Here is a 9,693-nt window from a genome sequence, read left to right on the forward strand (position 1 = left end):
ACCGTTGGCTTCGTCTTCGGTCGTCGCCGGGTGCACGGGGTCATCGGCCGTCCATCAACGGCTGACAGCTGGTTCGAGGAGGCGTCCTACAAGCTACATCGTGCCCACCAGTGTTTGTGCGTGTGTGTGTGGGCGCGTGCGAGCCTGGAAGCGGAGCTAAAGGTGGAGCCATAGATATAGATGGCATCTACAGCTGCGCCATCACTGGCTGAAATACCTACCCAAAGCCCCTCCCTAAAAAAAAAAAGATAGAATTTGGAGCATTTTAAAAGGAGCCGTTTGCGGCTCCGAGTGTGTGAAGGTGAGTTTCCCAGTTACGGGCCACGAAACAATTCCCTTGTCTCTCCTTCCTTGCAATACTGTTATTATCATCTCGGAGTGTGTTCTCCGACTGCGTACGAGTTTAAATATGTAAAGCCCGAGTTCTTTGCCCGAAGTCCTCCTGATTTCCTGGTGTGACCTGGCCTGGCCCCTGTCTACCTTTTAACCTGGGGAACAACCGCTCGGTTTCAACAGGGGACATCTATCCGTTTGGAGCCGGGAAACGATGGACATCAGCTATGGCCGCAACAAGTTATTCTCCGAAGTTCTTTTTCATAATATATCGTCCGTGTCTTGAGGATTGACCTCCGATTCTTTAGCACAATGATTCGCAAATTGGAGTCCGCAGACCCTCTTGGGTCCTCGTAGGGTTTCTTAGTGTCCTGAAAACACTAAACCGAGAAATATATTGTAGCGGTGCTGCTGAGGCGCGTGCCAGACCCCACCGAAGACAAAGACGAAGCGCGTGCAGACGGCGCGTGACACACTTCGAATTGGGTCTGATTTGGTTATGGACGTCCTCTTGTAAATTAAAAACGTAACAATATATATATATATATACCGGGTGTTTTTTTTTTTTTTTAAGCTTAACAGATTTGTATTAAAAAAGCCATAAAAGTTACACTTATGCCGCTTGTGGAGGTGAGTTATACAGCCAGGGGGACATATTACAAGGGGCTAATCGTAACGATCAGTCATCTAATTAATTAAAACTCGTTAATTAACTTTTTAATTAATGAAAATAGACATATGGTTCTAATTAGAAACTTTCTCAGCGTCATCGAAAACCACTAAATCAGTCATTTTCAGAAAGACTTTCGGCGCTTGAAAAGCGTAGTATTGTACTAAAGTTACTACTCGTGGAGCAGGTACAAGGCTGGGGCTAGATAAGAGACGGAAAAATCGCGCGGGCGCCTTATCGCAACCGCTACCTTTGTACCTGCTCCACGAAAGTTAATTTTAGTACACTACTACGCTTCTCACGCGCTCAAAGTCTTTCTGAAAATGATCGATTTAGTGGTTTTCAATGACGCTGAGCAAGTTTGTAATTGGAACTATATGTCTATTTTCATTAATTAAAAAGTTAATTAACAAGTTTTAGTTAATTAGGCGACTGATTGTTACGGTTAGCCCCCTATATTATGTCCCCCTGGCCGCATAACTTAACCTCCACAAGCGGCATAAGTGTAACTCTCACGGCTTTTTTTAAACAAATCCGTTAAGCTTAAAAAAAACACCCTGTATATATATATATATATATATACATACGTACATATTTTTTTTTAATTCATGCTATCTTTTTTACATGTGCACCGAGGTAGTAGGGTTGATTAGTCTATGTTTAAGGAGCTTCGAAATTTGCTTGCATGCATTTAGTTTTATTTATTTACCCTTTTGTCATCGTGATCATCTATTATCCCCCCTCCCCCCTCTTCCGCTGATCCAGTAGGGGTCCCCGAAACATTAGTGGTTAAAGGGATGCTGAATCAAACATTGCAGCTTAATAAGCTTGAATGGGGGATATGATGACTTCTATTTCATTGAATGTACTCGCGCACACCGGCGGCTGCTGACTCATGAAAAGATAGTGAGCCACTTATTATACACACTAAAATGTTTGGTTCAACATCCCTTTTAGGAACACTGCGTTAATGTAATGAAGAGGTAATTTGGGAGAGAACCGAATTGGAAGGAAAAAGGGGGGTGGGCGCTGAGAATACGTCCTCTCTCATGCGGGACCCTGCACACGCTTATGGTGTTTTAGAAGAAAAGGAACTCGTTTCACGAACATGCTGTCAGCCACGGCGTATGTCAGGGATTTAACTAAGACATACCAATTATCAAAATAGTTAGCGGGAATATGTATTTAATAAGTTTTGATTAGTGACAATAAACGAATGCTTCCCATTAAAAACTTGCTGAGTGTCATCAAACACCCCTGAATCAGTCAATTTTAGAACGACTTGAAGCACGTGAGAAGCGCGAAGGGGCATTAAAGTTACCACTCGTGCAGCAGACGCAAGGCCGGCGATGCGAAACCGGTAGTGATATTCATGTCTTTCCCGGTTTAGAACCATGTCTATCAATCGCGATTTCTTTTCCTTTTTTATTTCCCCAGGTGACGATGGCAGAAAGCATGTACAAGGAAGTTGAAGGCTTCTTCCTTCACGTCGCCTTTCCAGACGAGTGTGTGCGTTCAGCCCTGCACTACAAGCCTCAGCCCGGAGACGTATTCGTCGTCAGCTACCCGAAATGTGGCACAACCTGGATGGAACACATCGTCTACCACATCTTCAACGGCCGTTCGCCACCGAAGGATATTTTGAGCCGTTGCCGAGAGATGCCCTTCCTGGAATTCCAAGGAGCGGACTCGGTCAGAGACATGGCGAGACCGGGCTCCATCAAGACCCACATGCCCTTCCGCTTCCAGCCTTATTCGATGGACGCCAAATACATCTACATCTGCAGGAACCCGTATGACTGCTGCGTGTCATTCTTCTACCACACCAAGGCCATGCCCGAGTACGAGTTTCAAGACGGCACGTTCGACCAGTTCTTTGAGATGTTCATCGAGGGCAAGGTAGACTTTGGCGACTACTTCGACCACGTGCTATCCTGGTATGAGCACCGGAATGATCCCAACGTGCTTTTTTTGACCTACGAAGACCTCAAGAGGGACACCGCGACCTGGGTGCTCAAGATTGCCGATTTCCTTGGAGAGGAATACGGTCAAACACTTAGACATGATCACGAGGCTATGGCTAAAATTTTGGAAAGGACAAGCGTCAAGACCATGAAGGAAGACGTGAATGGTTCTTTTAAAAAATTGTACGAGGAAATCGAAGCCGTCCCGGAAGAACGAAGACCGCAGTGGGCGAGGCTCCTCAAAGAAGCCACCGGCCAGGACGTGCTGGAGAGTCCGATGAGCGGCGAATTTGTGCGAAAGGGAGTCGTTGGCGACTGGAGGAACCATTTCTCGGCTGACCAGATCAAGCGCCTCAAGGAGCGCATCGAGTTAAAGACACGTGGCAGCGACCTCATGCGCTTGTGGGAAGACACCGATATTCCATGATGCACCTTCAACCTCTTCGCAAGAAACAACGTGCCTTGTGTGCGTTGATGTTTTGTTTTAAATTAATTCGTGTTAGATATGTTTTAAGGAAATTAAAATAGCCATAAATTGTTTTGCATTATAAATGCTCGCGAAAAGAGATAAGGCAAATGGAGAGCATTTGCATCCTGTGTATGAATGGCACTAACATTTATTAGACGTCATTAAACCTGACAACATCCTTCTCACATTTCGAAAAATGGCAGACAAACACTACGCATGTGCTACGTTGTAGCATTGTTGAAATAAATTATCTCTCAAAAAGTGATAATAAATCGTCTACACCGCCGTTACACCCAACGTAAATAAGTGATGTATGAGAATGGAATGCCATTAAATAGTCTGTATTTCTATTGTACTCAATCTGCCAAAACATTTGTGACCTTCGTATTTCCATGAGAATTGGGTTTCGTGTCACACGTCACAGCGCGTCTCAAAACATTCCAATATAGCTTTTTCCGTCTGCTTTTTTACCAACGAATTTAAAGATTTATGTGAAGTCAACACGTCGCATTTAGCCTCGCACACTAATGTATATACATAATCCGAGCATGATTACCGCTCCCCACGTGGTTTAAGTCTTGTCCACGATAAGCGTCAGGTGCTCCTGTTGCGAGAGAGTGCTTAGGAGGGTGACCCAAGGGCCCTCCACCGTGCTTTGACTTAACAAAAACAAGCTTTCCAGAAGTTAAGTATGAGGCCCCACCAGCCATGCCGCGCGTTTCTTATTTTCCTTGAGAGGTAACAACTTCCTTTGCGCACAATGAACGATTATATGGCTGATGTCAAATCGGAAAGTTTTTGTGGAACTACAATTTCTTGTTCTCGAGTTGTCCTTATCCGATCGAAGCAGGTGGTTTATTTTTTACTTTTTAGTAAACTTCACTTTCAAAGCGAGATCATTTATTTTCTCGAGCTGCAGTGTTTGAACTTCCATAATAGCTTACATGCAAGGTCTGTGGAATATTAAAGTTAGAAAAAGCAAAAACTTAGCTAGAAACTTTGTGTATACTTTTAAAGAAGTTCAAATTGAAGGACTTCTTTTTAATATGTGTACCTTTATAAATACGGTCACATTAGATACCGAAGTACACCTTGATATAAAAATTGGGTTAGATTTCCCATTGATAAGCGTGGGTTAAATGTATACTGCTAAAACAATAACCGCTATAAGCATCGCGTTACCCGTTGAGTGACGGCAGGCTACAGTTTCTTGATTGCACATGTGGATGGCGACACGTGTTCAAGCATGATTCGATGCACATCTGTCGTCGTTCAAGAAGTCATGGTCCGCTTGGAATGCCGCCTGCCAAGCATTTCCGAGGAGAGGAGGACAGCGTGCGCACAGCTTCAATCAGCGCTGAGCATGGGCGAGAGTACTCGATCCCTTTGCCTGCGTTGCCATAGCAGCGGGTCAAATGCCTGGGTGCTCGCGGAAACGACAAGCGCGAAGCGGCAGGTGCATCTTGCGATGTCACGCAACCGATGGAAAAGCCGCGCGCCACTCAGCTTTCGGTGTCACGACTACATCGCGTACCCAGCGACAGCCACTCCTCACGTCACGTCGCTGCGGAGACTATCTTGTCGACACCCCCGCAGAAGGCACCTGTGAAAGCAGGTGTTTGGCGAGTTGAGTCCAGACTTGTGCCTATCTCAAATACTCTACTCAAGATACTGTATCTTAAATACTTTTTGGAGTATATTGGTATCTTACAAATACCTTTCATGGAGAGTATTTATTACTCTATTTTAATTACAATTCCGAGTATCTTGTACTCATTATCTTAAATACATTTTTGACATTCCGCCATTTTCCGAGTTTTTCGGTATGAAGTGGCGTGGGCGTGGCACGAGCTAACGTGTACATTCTTTCGAGCAACCGAATCCTGTTGCTAGCTCCGATTAGCTACGGTGGCTTTAACTGAGCTCGTGAAACTGTGACTCATATTTCAGCCCAAAGTTCGTACAATTAAGGTTCCCCCCTCACCTTCTCAAAGGCGCCTTTTGTTGCTATCGACCCCCCAAGAAAATCCTCAAATCAAAGGTGTGAATTTACGGAAGTAAAGATTCCACCCGGAGGCGCAAGCAGACCGGGAAACGACCTACGAGAACAATGCAGACTTCAGTGTCAAGAAATAACAAATAGAAGAAAATGACAAGTGGACACACACAAAAAAGTAAACATTTCTGTTTTGCTTTTTGTGTATTTGACCCCGCTAAAGCAAAACGTCGAGGTTGTTTTGTTTTTTTTGTCAGTCCGGCACTTATTGCTCTCGTGAACACTGTCTGCAAGGGAACATTGATAAGCAGAGAACAGTACAGGAAACGAACTGCGAGCTGGACCACCTCTCAAAATCCCAACAAAGCTCCACCAAGGCTGACTGCTTTCTGAACGCAACCTACTTGAAGAAGGTGCGAGCACTGCCGTGGCTATTATGTGGGTTCTCTTTGTTATCCATTCACTCATATCCGTGTCCCAAATTCGTTTATAGTGAACTCTCCGTATAGACCGTTCCATTAGGGTCATAGCAGAGAGGGTAAAAGAGAAAAAAAATGCACTCCCCCTCTCACCCCGCACGTCGTCCGCTCCGCCGAGTGGGCTGTAGCTAGCGTCCGGCTGGCGTGCAAACTCTGTTTAAAATCGCGTTATTTTGGAACTTTCAAGCGCAGATGCGCAGATTTTGGTATGCCAATTATCGTGTAATACTATGCTAGATAAAAAAGGCTCACAGGGTTTAATTGCGCTGTTACCTGCGTGCAAATAAAAAACAAAAATAGGGAAAACTGTGCCAGATTGGCCGGTCTCTTTGGCGAAAAGAAAATCCGGTTGCTGTACCTTTTTTACTATTCAAAAGTTCGTACTGGTGTTGGCCTTTAGCGACCATGAGTGGAAGTCTGAAATAATAAATAAAACGTGCTCTCCTGCCGCAATACAAGCAGTAGTTGAGGGTAGTACTGCCGGCTGACTCAACTGCTATTTAAGTAATGGAAAAAAGATATGCTAGTTGATCCTTTAGCAAAATAGAACAACAGAGAGCTATAGGCTGATTTTGAGTAGCCACAACTATTCTAAGAACGCGAACCATTTCACAACGGCAGCTACTAGCGAGAGTTCGATGTTCGGTAGAGCCCGCCGATACAGTCCAAAGATGGAGAACGGCAACCTCCCGGTTTGTCGTCTGGTAGCGGAGTCGGGCGCGTGACCTCTCTCTCGTTTTACCCCGCCGAACCAGCTGAATTTCCCGGATGTATGGAGGGGGCGCCGCTGTCGAACAAAATGGTGTCGCCCAGAGAGCGCTAAATGGAATGGTCTATAGGGAATATGGATTTTAGTAAAACGATGCGTCTAAGGTGCGCCGTAGGGTGCCTTCATGTAGTGCGCCGCAGGATGTGATATTCAGCGATGTCACTACTGGCGAAGCGCTCTGACCCGTCTGTCACCCCCACACCTTGGTTTTTACCCAACACAAGGCCTATGCACATACCCACAGGCCTTGGGGGCATGTTCATCTCATCTTTTTTTTAATAGAGCGCGGGGCATAGTGTAGTGAAAAAAATACCAACAGTTAGTGAAGTGACGCTAAGTGCCGGATCTCCCCTGAAAGCAGTCGTCAGAGGATACGAACTTGACCACTTGGGCTTTTTTGCTGAGCTGGGCAGGATGCATGCTCCATTGTTCACGCAGGCCGGAGTGGTAACACCAGAGCCCCTCCTCCCCCTCACCGGAGAACACGTACTCCAGCCGAACGCTGACGCCGCGTTCGGCTAAGTCAGCCGAGGGCTGAGCCATTGTATTTGTTGTCCCCATCCGTCTTAACCGCTTAGGGCGCCACGGTCTAATCTCCTCCCCAATAGCTAAAGCGACCTCTTTCTTGCTGTCCCAGAAATGTTTTGTAACATCTATCAGTGATATTGCCACGTGCGTTGCCCAACGTGGCCGAATGGTTACCGCGCTTGGCTCTCCCGCGGAGGCTCCGGGTTCGATACCAGAAAGCGGACTTCTCTTTTATTTATTTCTTCAATTTGACACTCTGGTAAGTTCGAGAACCTTGTCGTCTGATTGAGTTACGAATGTTCTACGCGCCGAACTTTCTACGCCGAATGTTCCAGAAACCCACGCGCGTACAAAAGGTGCTCCGAGTGGCGGTCCGGAGTCAGTCTCGCGCCCGCGGTCGATCCTGCTGTTTCGTCGACATCGACGCCTGCGACGCTAGCCTTTCTCTCTTTTGTTTTGGGAACAACTTCGCCCCATTAAACGTTTAGTTTCTTCAGTTATTGGCCGCCTCATCATTTATCATTCGTGACAATATTTTGCTCGTTATAGTCGGAGTGCATAAAATAGCCTTGCGATATATTTTTCCCCGTTTTTGTGTTGTTGTGTGCTAATAAACCATTCTGGTAACCCAGATTTGAGTAGCTGCATAATTGAGGAGTTTCAACGACGGTGTCACCGCCCTGGCGGCCGGCCGCCGAAAGAGAACGAGGGGGATAGGTTCGCTGGGCGTTCGCTTTGTGTAAATGCGTTGGCCGCGGACGTAGGCTTATAAACTTCCGCAGAAAGAATATTACGCGGCTCTAGTGTTCCGGTACGAGCAACAGAGGTGACACGATCTGCTACGACTAGCTACGACCACCCGCCGCAGCGATGCAGGCGTCGAAGGAGCGCAATCTGTGTACTACGCAGTCAGTCGCCGTCGCCCGACGCAGGTCGTTTGGCATTCAGGGCTTTCCGCCCCGGGTTCTTCGCTTGTACTTGGAACCGAGTATTACTTCCTGTGCTTGTGTATGTGCTCAGTGGCTGGATATCGACCTCATAGAGCAGTTCTTCAGGCTCAACAGAGACTCAAAGTTGACGGCGGAGGGGCTTGCAGCAATGCTTTCGGTTGGTGCAAGGGTGCGACGACTACACGGATAAATTTTAAGATTGCTGCTAGCAATGGTGGGCCATAGTCGCTTTATGTTGACACGATTTTGAGCGTAAGTACTCCGTGCAAAGGCGAATCCACCGCGTTTCTAATCCACCTTTGTTTTTGGTGTTGTTTTTAGCACGCAGGACCGACAGCTAGGCGAATGCTTCTGTACCGATAACGGAGTGAATCTCTTCGGCCTTACATTGCGGAACGTCCAATAAAAAGTCATATTCGTTCAGCGAGAAAACTTCCCTTTCGAGTGACCTTCTTTGATTGATAATTTCTCCCGTACTTAAGTGCTTTAATCAACACGATCGATTATCTTTGCTTCCCTAGTTAGGACATTTTTGTGCCACATGCGGCACTAATGCTTGGCACGATGTATGTCACTGGTGGTATTGTGAATTGGTTTACTTCCATGGGCTAACAGTGTGACAGGTGGGACCATTCAATTTGCTAAAAATGTGATGATATGGAAATTTCGTTGCATAACTAGCGTTTTACGTTTAAGATTGATAAGAAACATGCTCATGCGATTATGCATGTCTACAGCATAAGCTTTGCAGATCCAGAATGGATGTGCTATAGGCTACAGCCTCAAGATTTTTAATATACCAAATTGGTGATTACACAGCAATAAATATTGTGGTGAAAAACTGCCCATTGACTTGGTGAGTTTTAATTGTCACCATTGGTGTGCTGTTGGCAAATTAGGTAATGGCACATCTTTTCCCTGACAATCTGGCTTCGAGGGACATTGCATCTAGATGTGCTTAAATATCTTTATTTCAAGGTTCAGTGGACCCCTCTGCATCATTACAGGAAGGCAGTATTAAGCCACAACAAACAACAGTGAATATACAATGCATAATAACAGGCACCAGTGTCCAGGCGCATTGTCCGCAGAAGCCAATTTGAGCCTAAAAGTGTTTTTGTTTTCTTTAGATAGTTTGCATTTAGTGTATAATCCGCAGGGCCCGATTTCCGCGCCCAGTGCATAGTCCGCCAAACTGGTGCGTTGTGTCTTCGTGCTTTTTTTCCTGTGTGGCATTTTTTTCAGAAGTTCTTCGACGAACGCTATTGAGCCTGAAGAACTGTTCTTGAGGCTTATATCCAGCCACTGAGCACACAGAAGCACAGAAAATAACACTCGGTGCCAAGTACAAACGGAACACCTGGGCAGAAAGCCGTGAATGCCAAACGAGCAGCATCGGGTGACGGCGACTGACTGCGTTGCGCCCCTTCGACGTCTGCATCACTGCGGTGGGTGGTCGTAGCTAGTCGTAACGAGATGATCTTCACTTCAAGCAAGAAATCTTGATATACCATAGTCAACATATATGCAGGTGT

General features: G+C 46.0%; 1 protein-coding gene across 1 annotated transcript; it reads left to right on the plus strand.

Moving 5' to 3' along the window:
* Positions 1–2,446: 2,446 nt before the first annotated feature.
* Positions 2,447–3,405, plus strand: LOC8024581 (sulfotransferase 1C2-like). The gene has a single exon (XM_002406281.5). The coding sequence runs from the start codon at positions 2,447–2,449 to the stop codon at positions 3,392–3,394; it is 948 nt and encodes a 315-aa protein (XP_002406325.3). The 3' UTR covers positions 3,395–3,405.
* The last annotated feature ends 6,288 nt before the right edge of the window (positions 3,406–9,693 follow it).

This window comes from Ixodes scapularis, unplaced genomic scaffold, assembly GCF_016920785.2.
Source record: "Ixodes scapularis isolate PalLabHiFi unplaced genomic scaffold, ASM1692078v2 PGA_scaffold8__174_contigs__length_109621045, whole genome shotgun sequence".
NCBI lineage: Eukaryota > Metazoa > Arthropoda > Arachnida > Ixodida > Ixodidae > Ixodes > Ixodes scapularis.